The 18,068-nt window shown below is 36.7% G+C and overlaps 1 protein-coding gene across 1 annotated transcript in view; it reads left to right on the forward strand.

The window, feature by feature from the left end:
* The window catches only part of LOC145889134 (uncharacterized), a 42,481-nt gene that overhangs the window by 18,423 nt on the left and 5,990 nt on the right, over positions 1–18,068 (forward strand). Inside the window, exon 7 of the mRNA XM_082980016.1 lies at positions 8,986–9,005. Coding sequence (XP_082836142.1) covers positions 8,986–9,005 — 20 coding nt within the window. The remainder of the gene's footprint in view (positions 1–8,985; positions 9,006–18,068) is intronic.

An 18,068-nucleotide genomic window follows, 5' to 3' on the forward strand; every position in this document is an offset into this window, starting at 1 on the left:
TACCATTTTCACCTTCTCCTCCACCCTCGAAAAAAGCAACTTTAAACTATCCTTTGCAAGGATATGCATTGGAACCGCAGTTTCTATGAACGTAAAGTCCCTCTCCGTGGCGCGATTTGTTGCAGTTTCCTGTTTAAAAAACCCTCGTCTTCCAGCAAGAGGCATCAGTGTACCGCTGTGTGTAAACCGGCAAAATGCACATAAATAACTAAAACCCTAACCAATCCTGTCAATGCGTGATAAATCAAGCTCTCGGTAAGGTTTAAACTCACGACCCTGGGCTAACCAGGCCCAACGCTCTACCAACTGAGCTCTCAGTGGTTTTACGGGGTATATTGTGGCCAAAGTACACTGATGTGCAAGCGCACAACTTGTCAGGCAACCTTCACACATACGTAGGGATACCTGTGCAGTTGGGCAATCATGTCATTCTAATCTCACTCAGACTTTCCAGGAAAAGTTGCTGGAACATTAGCCTACTGCATTATATTATGCAATGATGGTTGAATATTAACATTAATTTGTTTGATTCTTATAATCCGGGCATCGATTTTTGCCTTTTTCACCATTCTAAGTATTCAAAATTTGAAGCCAGCACTGTTCGACACAGGCGGTGTAAAGAAGTGTTTAGTTACCGCGTTACCGGTATGCAGTACCACAAACTTTGGTAATAACTCTATTGTTATTAACCAAAGTCCATAAACTAAACTTTTCTACACAATACTTTTGAATTTATGGAGACTAACATATCCGTTATACAAATCCCGCTTCTTCAACACCGATCTTCTCAGTTTTAATGTTTTTAAGGTTTAGCACCAATATGCTTAAACTGACCATTGTTTCCAAACATGGAGCATTGTTACCGAACATTGCCCTGTTATGAAACTAACACCATTTTTCATTCAATCTGAAGAGAAATAGCAGCAAGCTACTTTTTAATCTGTTTTTAATTTAACATGTATTCTAAACTTGTGTAGGACTATTATGAAGAAATATACTATGTTTAAGTACAAAAAACGTGTAATAAATAGTAGTATTATTATTTATAGTCTACTTTTATCAAACGTTTTTGTAGCGCAAAAGAACTTGCGATCACTTGTTGGCGTTTCCTTTCCAAGTTTCACGCTTTCGTTGTGTCACGTATTCTTTTACGCCACGTTCTTTTTCACCTTTTGTTTTTCCACCTTCCACATGCTTAGTTAAATGTTTTGTGTTAATTTATATTTTTTTCACGAATTGTCTCGAACGCACCAGTCACCGCACGTTGATTTTATATCGCAGCGCTCCCTTCCTCTCACGTGACACTGTTGGGCCAATGACTGGCGAGATCAAAGATAAAACCGGACTAACACGAGACGCTAAGAGAAATCGAGAGAAGTTTTTGCAGGTTGTGATTCGACTGTGGTGTTTTCAAAGTTTTTATGAACAAGATATTAGCTAAACGGTTGTGCTGGAACAGACTTGTGGTTAGCCGTGAATGCAGCGTCCTGAGAACATTTTGGTTGAAAAATATGTCAGGCCTTTCGCATGTGTTAGTCACCAGACTTCGAGATTTTTTCTTTTCCATAGAACTGAAATGGAAGAGGCAGACATTTCGTGTACATCAACACCTACAAACTCCTCACCGCCTTGCAAGAAACGAAAACTGTCACCCTCAGTGTCTTAGATAACAAAAATTTGCTTTATTTCATGTATGTATGTTATTAATCAACTCAATTTGCCCTTTGCCAGGAAAGCATTGTCCACAACAATACACATTCAATGGAATTAAAAACTCAGTCACAATCTCATAACTTTTCAAACTTTTGCAGTTTTGTGGCAGATACACTTAAATCTATGCCCATTAGTTCTTCTTAGAAAGCAATGGCCGCAATATTACAGTGTTAAGGGGCTCATTGTATGAATACTGATAAAATTTCAGGTACGTAAGATTGTTTTTTATAAATATTGATAAAGAAGCACTTTGTTTCAAACATCTCTGTATAAGAGTGTTTTGTGAGTGTGTAACATAAACACTTTTTGCTACAATGTTATTAACAGCTTCAGTTATAGTTTATAGCAGTGTTTCCCACCCGGTGGCACGCGGCGGCATTCCAGGTGGTATGAAATTATTGAAAGCATTCAACATCCTTGGAATTACAATGGTCATGTTTTGCATGTCACTAAAGCACAGCAACGTGCACAAACCATACCACAGAAGCAACAAACAGGTATTTTAAAAGTTGAAAATAGTATTGTGAAGTTGGGACACTGTTAAATCATGTAAGTTTTGTTGACCTCCGGACGCTCATTTTGGAGGTGAATTTCAAAAGTTACCGATAAACTGTGGATAAAATCTGCCATGCATATGGGAACAACAGTGTTTTGTGTCGGTCTGATATCGAGCCTCCTACTGGGCTGTGATTGCCCTGTAAGGAACTACGCAGTGTGGCGACCCCGTGTTGCAAAAGCATAAAACACTTCTGCGTCGTGACAGATAAGCCCAGATGTCAAGACTGTAAAAGCACTGCATGAATTTTTGCACGTGTATGCTTACACAGATTTGGCTTCGTAAGCATTTAGACAGGCGCACGCACTCAGTCTGTTTTGGTTGGTCACTGCAACATGAACTATTTGAATTTAAATTTCACAGATACTGCTTGATCAACATGGTTCCTAGCGCAGCACTACCATAAAAAATGTACGAATTGAAACAGTATGGGTCAACCAATTATTAAGAATTGTTTTTTTGGCACTTAAGTTACGAGAGATTTTCATTGCCATCAACGATTCCTCCACCATCCGGTGAGACTTCCTCAGGGTTATGTCACAACAATAATGAATCAAACGTACAATAAAGTTTTAATGTCGTTATGTTGTTTTTCAGGATATGTTGGAAGACGGTGAACTACGACACTTTCATGTTGATATATACGGTGAATGGAGGATGCTAGTTTTCAAAATACCTTTGTGCGCTGCATTGCTGACTATCATAGTTTAAACAGTATTTACAACAAACATGTCCGAAAACGCTGGTTCGGTGTACCAGCTCTATTTCAATGCAGCAGCGACATCATGCGGAAAATGATCCAATATGCACGGTATAGTAATGAAAACGAAATGTAAGGAATTTTAAGGACAACAGTTACAATGGGTTCGTAGATAAAGTTACTTCGCGCCACTTTTATCGTAAAAAAATCAATTCAACATCGGCGCGAAGTTGAATTGCTTCAAAAATATAACCGGATTCGAATAAAAAAGGTACAAAGAGCTTACGTAAAATAAATTTACGTCGAAGAGCATAGCTTTTTGGTTAACGTTACAGTTTTACAATGGTGATTACGAGTAAAAAGTTGAAGAACTGTTGACAAAGTTTGTTTATGGATTTTGTTGGGTTAGTGGAGGAACTGTTGCCATGTTAGCCATCCTCGTCCGTGTCCATATCAGATTCTGGGTTTGCAAGGGGATTCCCAGCGTATGTTGTAAGTTCGACGAAGGCGCGCAACTCCTTGTATCTGAAGACCAGACTTCCACGTTCGTCTCTAATATACACAACCAGATAGGTTTCTTGACCGCGAGCAACGTAATAAGTGCGTACAGGCATATTAAAGCTTTGTTGTTACGCAGCGGTGTAAGAACCTGGAAAAATCAAAGTTTTACTTGTTGAATCTGGAAGGAATCACTCAAAGCTGGATATTGAGAGGTAAAAAGTTTCGTGCTCAGTGATTTTGAAAATTCCGTGACTTGCATAACTTATGGGAATAATTCTGCATTATTCGACCTCCAGGAAAAGAATAAACAAACAATAGAAACAAGCCCTCGTAAACCACGTGACTTAAATAGCCAACCCCCTTACAATATTCTTGTATCCTAAACCGTTCGTAGAATTAGTGGCCAAAGCGAAACGTCTGACTGGCAATAATTTCCTTCAAATACCACAAACCTATTTCATTCTCTCATATTCGCGTCATTAATTTCGTCATCTTTAACACATGCACAGGGGGTGTTAAAATCATCCAACAACGAAGAACAAAGCGCTAGTTTGATTATGACGTCATTAAGGGTACTATTCAACTCAAACCATTCGCTTCGAAACGACTTCCTACAACATACAATAAAACTGAAACATCTTTTGCCTTCTTGTGCAGAACGTTATGTCAACGTACGCTCAATCATTTTTACAATTAGCGATTCCTAAAGTTGCTTTGTTTCGTCTGCTCAAACAAAACACGTTCTTAAACTGCTATAGTTCTGTAGTAGCCTATCCTTAACCGACACGCATAATATACTAAGCGACTCCGCCCTAATTCCCTTTTTCAGTTTGTATCGAATACGCGATGCGGCGAAATCCACCAGCAGCAAGTTTGCGTCAAGCGTCGTAAGATACAGGACTGAAACGTTTTGGGGTTCTGGTTCAACATCAGGCCCCAATTACAACTCTATACTAGAATCTAACTATGAATTCAAAACCTGTGCTGAAAGCAACCCCGTATCTAATTCCCTGCTACCATCCACATTCAAACAATCTACCAGTAGTGGCGCAGTTACAAATCACAAAGCATTTCAACAAGTGTTTCCCTATTGTTATTTTGTCAACTTGCGTTACAACCCGACGACCGCAACAATAAAATGTCTACTGTCTGATGCAGAACGTTACAACACCTCGCTTGTATATTAACAATAAATATCCTGGTGATAACAACTTAATTAAGTTATTTCATCTACACTCACAACACGCCGTTGGATAGTTTTGGTTCACATCGAAAGCAGGCAGGTATATATACACCGGCCACAGCACCGGAGGCTGCCTTCTTTAGTAGTTTTCGTCCAACACAAGATACAGAGCGCTAAGCGTCAAGTGCGCGACTTCGTGTCGCAAATATCAGATTCGCATGAACCTCACGACAAAGAGGCCAAACTTTCGTCTCCTAATTTTTTTGAATTTATTGATGTGATACCAGAGACTTTGAAGGACTTTGCTGCATTATGTATAAATATATGCAAAAAACAGGTGTTATGCTGGACATTAAGCACACACGACCCAGGCACGTTTCGAATGAGGTTAAATAATGCCAGAGACACTAGCATACGCATGGCGTTTGACGCGTTGTTTCATGGTTAGTGTAATTCGGCGACCAAGTCTACCGACGTTGAGTAAACAAACTGATCACGTTTGTTTACTCATCACGTTTGTAGATGGGTTTTACCCGCTCAGTGTAAATTGGCCACTCATGGAAGTTCAATTTGTCAAAAGTGAACGGAAAAACTTTCCAGGTCAAGTCCTTATTCAAGTATTTCCAAAATTTCATGTGTAGTAAAAAATAACATTGGACAGGTGTAGATTGCTGCAACTTCTTTACCAAGACTTTTACTTTTCTCCGTAAATCAGTGATTCCCAACCTTTTTGTGGTTGCGTGCCACTTGGAGGTAAACAACTTCGACGACGCGTATCACCTAATTGAGAAAGTAACCTAGGGGATGACGTAAGAAACATTAAGTGATCCCTTACGTTTTTTTTTAAATTCAAACTATATCCGCTAAATACGGAAAGGTTGTCGCGTACCACCTGGAATGCCGTCGCATACCACTAGTAGTGCGCGTACCACCGGTTGGGAAACACTGCCATAAATCAAACCATTCCAAACCATATTCCTTGAGCTAATGCATTGCCGACTGTTACATCTCCAGACTATCACTGCACCTCCTTGACTGCGACGCAACAATGGTCACTGTGCGTAATAATCCATTTGTAAAATCATTGTTGTGGTTGTTGCTAAGTTCTGTTCATTTTCGTTCGCAACGTGAGAGTATGAGGTGCTCATTGTGACTGAATGAAGTTGTTGTATTTACACCTTAATGCAAAAAGGCATTTGATAAATTGTGAAAATAAAGAACTAATTCACAAAAGTAAACAACATTGTGGTTGTTGTGACCTTGATATACCGTGGTTACGAATTGTTGAATAGGGCGGGACGGTTTGTTTTGACGAAATATATCCGTTACTATAGCCTAGCCCTTGTAGGCCTGGCGTATAAGAGTCTACACTTACGTATATAACTTAATGTGACATATATGGGTAATTGTTTTTTGAAGGCCACGAAAATAATGCTATCTGTAACGTTTGTGGGTACATAGATTTGGGCGATTCTGTTGTTTTGTGCCACGAATTTTTCGCAAGACTTGTACAATCCAGCAGCAAGAAGTAAACTCCAATGCCGCAAGTTTAATTGCCGAGTAACACTTAACGTTCGACGCGGCGTACCGTGTGGTGATAGCAGGAAGAAATACAAAAAGACACGACCTTTGCTTCAGCTTCTATTGTTGTAAGCGGGGCGTGACGAAGCAACGGGCGAAGAACGCTGTCTGACCTGACATCATTTATATGTGTTTGTATTTGACTGCACGCAGTGCTGATGCCATTTTTTTTCTTGACAACACAATACAATATTGTTACGTAAGTCACTGATAAAAAAAAGAATCACATTGATGGGCAAAATTTTGTTGACAGCGATATGTTGCCGGAATGAAAAGATGATGTTGACTCAAATCGTTTTTATTTTGCATGAAACTTTAATGAAGTTACAAAAAGTTTCGGCATCAAAAATGTTGGTCTTTTGTACAAAATTAGAAAACTACCGGTAAGGAATGTATTCTCCACGTCGAGTGAACAATTGCCACGCCATCACGTGTAAAACAGTTTCCCAAGAAAGGCCCTGCGAGCGACGTCATTCCCGTTGGTTGGTTTGTGTGGCGTCAGAAGTCAACCTTGTGTAGAAGAAAACATGTCGCCAGACGTTCGATTGCGAAATTCAAGGCACAACAACAAAACACTGGAAGGTAACAACAACAAAAAATGGCGAAAATATTCCGGACTTTTCCATTATGTACATTGATCTGTTCCTAATAGTATAATGTGACAAATATCTAATGGTGACCATGCCAACCAAGCAAAGACCTCCTCTTTTTCGTGACATTCTTGTGTTTACCGTTTAGCTGTTTTACCTTAGGTTTCCTATCGGCTTAACACAAACATTTGCCTGACGTCAACCAAAGCTCGTGAGGTTTTAGGATGGAGACTTGGAGAGTTTCAGTTCCTTTGTGTAGTAAACATATAGAGTGTGTTCAATATATCATTTGATTTGATACAGTTTTGTTTGCTATTACCGTCCATTTGTGCTTTTTATATTTTATAAAAATAGGCTACAGTATTTCAAATAACAAATTTTTTGTTTAGGCCAAGTTGTTTATAATGGAGCTTGCTAAGGTATTGATACCAATGGTTCGCCGTGAGCCATGCTTGTATGATTCTAAACACAAAGATTACAAAGATAAGGAATTCAAAGAAAATGTATGGCTACGAATTAGTCAAAAAACGCATCAACCAGGTTAATTCTTTTGTTACATTGGCTACTGCTTTTGTGTTCCCAACAATTATGCAAGATGTTAATTTTTTAAAAAATATTCAGTGGATGACTGCAAGGAAAGGTGGAAAAGTCTGCGTGATCGATTTTAAAAGTAAAAAAAGCTATGGATAGAAATAAAAAAAGTGCTAAAGGTAAAACAAGAGTTTGGAAGTACTACACAGATCTACAGTTCTTACAGGGTCATTTACGACTACCAATGTAAGCTATTTAAAATTCTATTGTGTTTTGTGAGTGTATAAAATTATGTCTGTTTACAGTATTGTTGATAACCCTGATTCAGACACAACTGGATTTCCTGAAAATGGTATGTTATATCATGTGTTCAGTGACCAGATTTCGATATTTTTGCTGTGCGACGCACACGATAATTTTTCTCTCCATGTTCAATCACAATTACAAATCAACACCCTGTGCATAATATCAAAGATAATTTAATTACTTTTGAAATGTTTTGTAGAATCTCATGGAAATGAAATGGAAGAGGCAGATATTTCGTGTACATCAACTACTACAAACTCCTCACCGCTTTGTAAGAAACGAAAACTGTCAACCTCAGAGTCGCAGGTAAAAAAATTTTGCTTTATTTCATGTATGTATGTTTTTATTAAACTATTTGCCCTTTCACTAGGAAAACTTTGATCACAACAATACACATTCAAAGGAATCAAAAACTCAGTCACAATCTCATTATAACTTTTCAAACTTTGGCAATTTTGTGGCAGATACACTTCAATCTATGCCTCTTAATTCTGCCTATAAAGCAATGGCCACAATATTACAGTGTTTAGGTGCTCATTGTATGAATACTGATGAAGTTTCAGGTATGTAAGATTGTTTTTTTTTAATATTGATAAAGAAGCACTTTGTATAAATTTCTCTGTATAAGAGTGTTTTGTAAATGTGTAACATAATACACTTTTTGGTACAATGTTATTAACAGCTTCAGTTAGTTTAGTGTTTCCCAACCGGTAGTACCACTAGTGATACGCAAAAGCATTCCAGGTCGTATGCGAGCGCCTTTCCGTAATTTGCAGATTTAGTTCCAATTTAAAAAATCGCAAGTGATCTAAAAATGTTTGTTACTTCATCCCCTAGGTTATTTTGTAATTTTGACAAAGCCAAACTTAAACGTTCAAGAAAAACATTAAAACATTAAACGTTTTTCTTGAGAGTTAAATTCGGCCCAAAAAAACGAACTTTATACGTTCATGAAAATGTTATGAGATACCAACAATAGCATGTGACATGTATTAATAATTTCCAATACTTTGAAAGATGATAATATTTTGGGCGCAAATCTTTTCTTTTCCGTGTAATTGTGTATCACACAAATTTACAGTCTTAGCATGTACGCTCGCTAACAACATAACCTTAAAGAAATAGAAGCGATGGTGTTCAATGAAGTATTATTGTATTACCCATGCCCGGTACAGGATCGTTAATATAACTTAAAAACTACCACAAAAACTCCTGAATATTTGGTTTCGGCCAGAACCGAACTTAGGACGATTCTGTACATCACTAGTGTAGAATGTCAGATTATGGGAATTTTTAATATTCTAATGCGTTTTTTTTGTTTAAGGAAACACAACATCCGCTGAGGTTAACACGGATGATGCAAAAGAAAAACATGCAGCCACCAGACACAATCAGCAACATTATGAAGGTACAAACAACATAAACACATATTTTCGTGACTAGTGTATGAAGATACTGATATATAAAGTTACAAAAATACTGTGCAACCCACAATAGCTTCAACATCCACCTAAGACAACACAGAAATCATGTATTTTCTTTTAAATGGTAAGGTAGGACTGCTTGCAGCAAAGTCTTAAGTTTGGCGATTTAAAAAAAAATAAGCATGTTTAGTATAAAATAAGCTCTTTCTTATTTTTGTAAGACTTACTCACAAAACTAAACAAGTGTTTTTGATGATGGTAAATAAATGTGGTCGTCTGGCAATTTGTTTATATTAATGTAACTTGCCTAGGATCTTAAGTTCACAGTTCACTGAGATCTAGATAATTGTCATTTCTTATTTAGACTTTAAAGCTACTTTTGCAAAGCTTGGTTGTAACATAGATATACATTAATTTATAGGGCTCAGAAAATAATTTGCTTTGCCAAAAAAATTCGGACGCTGTATAGGTTTTTTCATTATATTTTTTGATCTTGTAATGTTTAGATTATTTGAATAATGGTGAAAGCATTCAACGTCCTTGGAATGACCTAGAATAATAGTTATGCAAGCGTTTCTTTTCTTATCATAATCAATATAATAATTGTTGTTTAGTGTTAGTTTGCCTCTAAATATTTGTTTGTTGTATACTTTTGCCTCTAAATATTTGCTTTTCAAATGTAGACACTGCTTTGAACACTGGTAAACCTGAAAGTTACCAGAATTTTGTCAGCAATGCTACAGAAAACTTCATGCCAGCAAATCAATCTTCAGTTAATGCTAATGTTTTACCACCACAAACAGGTATTTCACATTGCTACATTTCTATATGTACAGAAAGGACATTTTGTATCATAAGCCAAATTGAACAACGTTAAACCTTACAGTTGGTTAACATTGAAAATCATGCCAGCATAAACAAGACATGCAAACCGGCTCATTTCGATCTGTGCTTGTTTTTTTTTGGTTTTGTGTTCACACACACAGATAATATTCCAAAAAAGGAAATTAGCTGATAAGTTTGTCTGCAAATACAGCTATGTAATTTTTCTAAAGTGTTTTATCCATCTCGATTTCAAATTTGAGTTGTTTTTTTATTGATGTTTAATGCAGGTTTTACTTCAGTGGGCGGAAATTTAAATCTCTTGACTGGAAACGATGCCTTTACTGCAAACAACTTAACACAGCAACCACAACTTATGCAATTTCTTCCATCAACAACAGGTATTTTAAAAAATCTTGGAAATTTGGCTAGGTGGTAGAAGAAGAAATGAACAATTAAGGCTCAATTTTTGCCTTTGTCGCCATTCTAAGTTTTCGACACAGGCGGCGGGAAACAATGTTGGGTTACCGATATTCAGTAACATGAACAGACCAATGCCATTGTCTTTAAGACCATAAATTGAATTACTTCAATAACTCAATTATCAGTCATGCCAATCTTGCAGCATTCACATCGATCTTACTAGTTTTTTTTTTTCAATGATTGGCATATAGATGCTGGTGGCAAAGTGGTTCAAAAAAATTGGTGCCAGTAGAAGTTATTTAATTGCAAACTGCAAATAATTATTTGGGGAGAAATTTGTATTTTGAGTAACTATTAAACAACAGTATTTAACTGAATAGTTATATAGTGTTGAAAACTTAATGCGGTCATTGTTTGCTATGCTGGGATCCTCATCCAAATTAATTTTGTCTCTTTAGATGGCTAAATAAATGCAACCGCAAATAAATTTTTGAACAAAATCCATGTAAACACCAGCCAACACTTGCTTTAACGTTCAGTGAATAAGCGCGTTATGTTGAAAACTAACCATTTACCGAACACGTGGCATGGTTGCCAAACATGTTGCTTTGTTTCGAAACAAAGACCGTTTTTTGTTCAATTGGACCTATTTATAGAGACATATCAGCCTACAACATGCAGGTTATTCTTTTGTTTTGTCGCTATTTCGACATGAATTTTAAACTTATGTAAGTACAAGAATCCTATAATGGAAATAAGCCTGGTCGTTCTCACGCCCTGAACAGTAAAGAAAAAAATCTGCATTATTCAAAGCCTTAACTTTCAAGTTCCTTATCGCCAATTTAAACCACATGCTAGATATGTATATTTTTGTGAGCCTCATCAGAGCACTTAATCTACAAGTTAATTTTTGGCAAAAGCTTAAATTATAGAAACTACTTCTATCCACATGTCATTGTATACATATTTGAAGAGTTATAAATTTCTTTTTTGTGTAGATTCTACTTTCTGTAATGGTGGAAGTTCTTATAATACTGTCACCAGTGTCCCACCCAGAAATGGTTCTTTGATTACCGCTAACCCAACACAACAACATCGGAATACTGTGCAACATCGGAATACTGTGCAAACTTTACAAACAGGTATTAACTTGAAATTATTAAGCTTAAAAGCCAAAAGTCACACAGAAATGCAAGGAAGAAATTTTCTCCAAAATGGTAGGGAATTCATTGCAACTTTGTGACACGAAAAAAATGTTAATTCATTTGTGCAACACCTTTTTCTCATGTCTCTTTTTTCGTGTCATGCAATGAGGCCATCAGTCCATCCTAGCAAATTTAATAATATCAAAAACTATGCGAAGAGTATTGACATAGAAAGATGTTTTTATTCCCTGTTCACGATCTTTTTTGTATTGATATGATGTAACATTTATATTGTTTCCAAATACAGAATTCAGTGCAAACCATGTTGAAATTGCCAATAACCCAACAAGCTTTAGTGAATACAAAACAAGCAGTGATATTTCTACGAAGCAGTCGGATGCTGCAATGGTGTTGATGCAACTTTCCGGTAAGTTTTCTTGCAAAAAAACACTGATTATTAAATGTGACAAAATTTAACGTTCTTTTGTTTCTTTGTTTTTTTTTTGCACATGAATCTTTATGTGACCCTACCTAGGCCTAAATCTTTCCATTTTTTTTGAAAATCTGTAAAGTCTTGTACTGTATTTACTTGATTGTAAACTACAACTTGTAAAGTTTTTTAACCTACTGTTTCTGCGGCGTTCAATCGAGGGCAGCTTATATTGGAGGGTGGCTGTGGCTCTGAGTTTCAATGAAATTCATGTTTAACTTGCTCTGCCTTACCAGTATGTTTTATCAAACACAGTTATCAGCGTACCCGACAATTTCAATGGACAGATTTGTTGACAATTATTGTTGTAGGGCACCTAAGGTTGCCTATGACATTTACATGTGGCTTAAATTCGAAGGCGGCTTATATTAACTTTTTAACACCGTCACAATCCAATAAATAAGGTTATACATTCTCAAGTTTATTTGGACTAGTTTTTTCACAAAATCACCTTGCTTAACACTAACATGACAAAAGTATGAAAATATATTTTTATAAAACCTATTCAAGGTATTGAAGAGCCTGCAACTACTCCCTATAGCCCAAGGTTCACTGAACTATTAAATAGTCAACAAGTATATACTGGGAATATTATCCAGAGAGCAATACAACAAACAGGTAATTTCATTGTTTATTACAAGCCCATTGATTTACATAACACATATGCAAAGTTATATTTTTTAAAGTTACAAAACATCACCAAGGGTGTAGCTTAGATTTACTTTTGTTTAATCACTTTCAAGGCACTGAACAGCATCCAACCACCCCTTATGATGTAACCCATAATCAGTTTTCAAGTGATGAACAGATAAATGCAGGGAAAGTTATGCAGGAACAGCAGCAAACAGGTAATAAAAACAATATGAAAAAGACTGTGTCTGTTGTTGGTAACCCCTAGGAACAGACTGCTATCACCCCCGTTTTGAAAACTACTAGTATTGAAACATGAATAAGTTGTTATGTAAGAGAAATGTAGGAATACCATTCAACAGAAATGCAAGCAATGTAAAATGCTTCAAAGAAATCTGTTGATTATACAGTGGATACAACATTTTATAATTAAATACCACTGTATCGGGAAAGTTCGGGAAAAATGAACATTTAGGACTTTCAAATATCACATATATCGTGACAAAAACATACATAGGTTTTACAGAAGATTTGTTGTTTTATGACATTACAAATAACGGCATTGACGTGTATATTCTGTAATTTTTAACTAAACCAAATCAAATAAATTGTAAAACATTAAAAGTACGAAATCCTAAATTTATTTTTCCAATATGTCCCCTTTTAAAAAAAAATACACGTTTACCACTCTTTAGCGCCACCAAAAAAATTCCCCCGACAAAAGTGACACACGTTCGGGGTTTGAATCTGACACGCGAACATTTGATGAAAACATCGGATTTGAATCAAGAACTTGAAAACAAACAAATAATTAGTGGTCATGTGATCCCACTGATGGAAACGATGAGACTCAAAATACAAAATATTAAAAACGTGGAAGAAGATATTAAATGCGAGAATCAAGTGTGGTGTTTGCACAACATTGAATTGAGTCAAGATGCAATCGGAGATTATTCGTCCGAGGAATCAACAACTAAACTTGGACTTAAAATGATGAGGAAACAGTTTGGTGAAAACTCAGCAAAGCATGAAGTGTTCGCATATTTGTTACACAACCTTGGTCATGTTTGCATGGAAACAAATCGACTGAATGAAAGCGTGGATTTTTATCAAAAATCAATCCAAGCTTTCAGAATGGCAACAGACATAACTGAAAGGGAAAGGGAGGAGTGGATTGAAATAAGTGAAAACAATTTAAGTGTTGTTGAATCAAAACTTGCACAAAGAAAATAATTGTGACATCACAAACACAAAATGTATGCTTTTGTAAAATATGTTTGAATTATGCATTGTTTAGGTAATTTACATGAAAATGGAAGTTAGCTACCATGCACTTAATGAATTTTGTGATTATTATTTTCATGTCGCCAGTGATTTGTAGCTGATAATAAAGAGTAAGTAAATTATGTTGACTTCAAGATTAAGCTTTGGTAAAGTGAATGCAAGGTTTTAGGTAAAAATGCAGAATATTATATTTCAGCTTATATATTTCACTTTAGCCAAAGAAAATTAGTGTCCTGGTAAGAGTTTGCTTTTATCTTCAATGAAAGTGCGTAACAGCAGAAAAAAAAACTATTCAAGTATGAAAAACTTACCAATATATTGGGTAATTCTGTTTGATAAATACGTCATTCGAATGTGCCATAGTTTTTAAGTAGCTTATTTCACATTACTAGCTTTTAGCACATGCATTTGGTGCACCCAATGATAGGTATTATAAAAAAAAAAAACTTTAAACAGTGCTAAAAACTGTGCAAAGTAATACAATGGCTAACCTCCTGCAAAGGACCAAATGTGGCACATTATGTCTTTGTATCTGGCCTGCTAGGAGTTTGTACAAATGAGACACTTTACAAACAAGGTTTATACTGCAGTTTGATGTAATTTTTGTACATGTCACTTACCTAGGCCACATTTTAAAGCATTGTTGTAAATAGGTTATAGTTTACCTCTAATTGTCCGCTTTATAATGGTTACAAAAGCTGCATGTCAAATTTTTGATTATTTCCCGTCTGGTAATAGAAAAGTGTGCCCAACCCTTTCAGGACAGAATAACCTTACCAACCATTCCACATGTGCAAGGTAAAAAACTTTTCTGTATGCTATGCAACCAATAGTTCAAATTACAACTGGTTACTATAGTTGATTCCGCTACGAATGCATGTTGATTAAAAGAATGCATTTCCATCATGGGTACTGCATATATCAACCCAACTTTTTGGAATGGGAATCTGTTGAAGCTTTTTGTAATAAATCTACTGATATCAATCAGAGGCCTTTTGCTTCTGACTAATTAATACAAATCTTGGTTGTGTTGGTTAAACAAATACCTGACAAAGGTTTGAGGACATGGTAATCTATATTCTAGTAAGTTCCAGTGTTTACGTTCTAACAAGCCAATTTTCTCATTTTGGGATTTTGACATCCAGCACCATATTTGCAGTTTGCACCAGAAGAAAGTCCTGAAACCTTTCAAAAAACTTAATACACATCTTGAGACTTTTTTGGTGAATATATTGTGGATTGAATCAGTACGATAAATCGGGCATACATTTGAGATGACAGCAGTGCAGAGTTAGTGAGATTCGCTGGGGTGAGAGTAAGGAGAAATTTTCATGTTTCTATTTCTACTGCTGGTCCTTGCTACAATTCCTTAATTGAAGTAAATTAATTTCACAAAGGTATAATTTGCATAAACACACAACAATAAATGCCCGCAGCACAGTAAAACTTGATTTGCAGTGACAATTCTGGTGTGACAAGTTTTTTCCTTTTTGAAAAACAGTTGCACGTTCTTGTTTTACAACTGCAAACGTCACAAAACCACAATGGCCCATGACGTCACTGTTCACATGTTACGGATGAGTAATTTTCTGCACTTGACTAAGTTTTGCATTCAAGTATTTTTTTGTATGTTCCGCGTCTCAGTGGTTGAAGATTTTTGGAAAACACGACTTTCGCCCTGTTCAAATTCTTCTGTAACATTGCCAACAATGACAAAATATTCTCTGAATTGTCAATGTTTAATGCTCGCTGTTCGTAGTTTTCTATTTAACATTTGTATTTTAAAGGTAAACGAAAGCGCAAATCCTACGTCGTACCTGGGTAACCAACTATTGAAACGTCACGAAGTTAACTCCTGGCGTATACAAGTGTGTAGAATTATCGACTCGCGGCCAAAAATAATCGAAAAATCGACAGATAGGCCAACAGACCGCATAAGAGATACAAAAGAATGCAGTTTAATGAATAAACCCAACTACATTATTTGATAAAAATTTAAACACTGTAACCGAAAAACAAAAAAAAACATTCAACTGCAACATGGAGAATTTTCCGAATGACAATAATTGATACCAAGCCCTGGCGCGACAAATTAAAAAAAACGAACCAGGCATAGTCTTCGCTGTGGGTCACAAGTTCGCCAGTATCTGAGATATACATTACGATTGCAACCGTCTTATTTCAGTGTTATGTCCTCAGCGTTGAAACGTCATCATGGGTTAAGAAGCTCGCGAAAAAAAGTTAGGCAGCGGGCGGAACCCATTGTGTCATCTTTGTTCATTCTGCGACGGGATTTTGGCCGAAAACATTACGGAAAAGGCTTTTGTTTATTATCTATGACACCCAGTCTTAGTGTTGATCGAAAGCATCCTGTCGCAATCACCGTAGACGAAGTTATGCCTCTTTGTAACGAAAATTCAAACTAAATCTGCAAGAAGTTGTGTTAGCTTTTCAGAAACATGCCAGGCACAGAATTATTGCAGTTTTTCGCTGCTACGTTTTTTTAACCCTGAGAAATATCAGCGAAGAACCGCGGTCTATAGCCTACTGAGCTATCAAACATACATTGCGTTTTGTTCTCCAGGGAAAATTTTGTGTCCATTTCGTACAATACCATTTTTCACCTTCTCCTCCACCGTTCTCCTCCACCGTCGAATAAAGCAACTTCAATTAACCTTTGCAAGGATATGCATTGGAACCGCAGTTTCTATGAACGTAAAGTCTCTCTCCGTGGCGCGATTTGTTGCAGTTTCCTGTTTAAAAAACCCTCGTCTTCCAGCAAGAGGCATCAGTATACCGCTGTGTGTATACCTGCAAAATGCACATAAATAATTAAAACCCCAACCAATCCTGTCAATGCGTGATAAATCAAGCTCTCGGTGAGGTTTGAACTCACGACCCTGGGCTAACCAGACCCAACGCTCTACCAACTGAGCTCTCAGTGGTTTCACGGGGTATATTGTGGCCAAAGTACACTGATGTGCAAGCGCACAACTTGTCAGGCAACCTTCACATATACGTAGGGAAACCTGTGCAGTTGGGCAATCACGCCATTAAAATCTCGCTCCGACTTTCCAGGAAAAGTGGCTGGAACATTAGCCTACTGCATTATATTATGCAATGATGGTTGAATATTAACATTAATTTGTTTAATTCTTATAACCCGGGCATCGATTTTTGCCTTTTTCACCATTCTATAAGTGTTCAAAATTTGGCGCCACTGTTCGACACAGGCGGTGTAAAGAAGTGTTTAGTTACCGCGTTACCGGTATGCAGTACCACAAACATGCCAACTCTATTGTTATTAACCAAAGTCCATAAATTAAACTACTACTGTATATTCTACACAATAATTGTGAATTTATGGAGCCTAACATATCCGTTATACAAATCCTGCTTCTTCAACACCGATCTTCTCAGGTTTAATTTTTTGAAGGTTTAGCACCAATATGCTAAAACTGACCATTGTTTCCAAACATGGAGCATTGTTAACGAACACATGGTATTGTTACCGAACATTGCCCAGTTGAGAGATTTTTATTGCCATCAATGTTTCTTCCACCATCCGGTGAGACTTCCTCAGGGTTATGTTACAACGATAATGCATCAAACGTACAATAAAGTTTTAATGTCGAGATGTTGTTTTTCAGGATATGTTGGAAGACGGTGAACTACGACACTTGCATGTTGATATATACGGTGAATGGAGGATGCTGGTTTTCGAAATACCTTCGTGTGTTGCGTTGCTGACTATTATAGTTTGAACGGTATTTACAACAAACATGTCCGAAAACGCTGATTTAAAATACGACGCATTCGGTGTAACAGCTCCGTTCCAGTGCAGCAGCGACATCATGCGGAAAACGATCCACTATGCACGGTGTGGTGATAAAAAACAAATGTAATGAATTTTAAGGACAACAGTTACATTAGGTTCGCGAAGAAAAGTTACGTCAATTCAATATCAGCGTCAAGTTGTAAGTGCCTCAAAAATGATTCAGGATTCAAACAAAGAAGGCACAACAGCTCACGTAAAAAAATTTACATCGAAGGGCATAGCTCTTTGGTTAACGTTACAGTTTTACAATAGTGATTACGAGTAAAAAGCTGGAAGAACTGTTGACAAAGTTTGCATATGAAGTTTGTTGGTTTAGTGGAGGAACTGTTGCCATGTTAGGCATCATCGTCA

Source organism: Ascidia mentula, chromosome 2 (assembly GCF_947561715.1).
Source record: "Ascidia mentula chromosome 2, kaAscMent1.1, whole genome shotgun sequence".
NCBI lineage: Eukaryota > Metazoa > Chordata > Ascidiacea > Phlebobranchia > Ascidiidae > Ascidia > Ascidia mentula.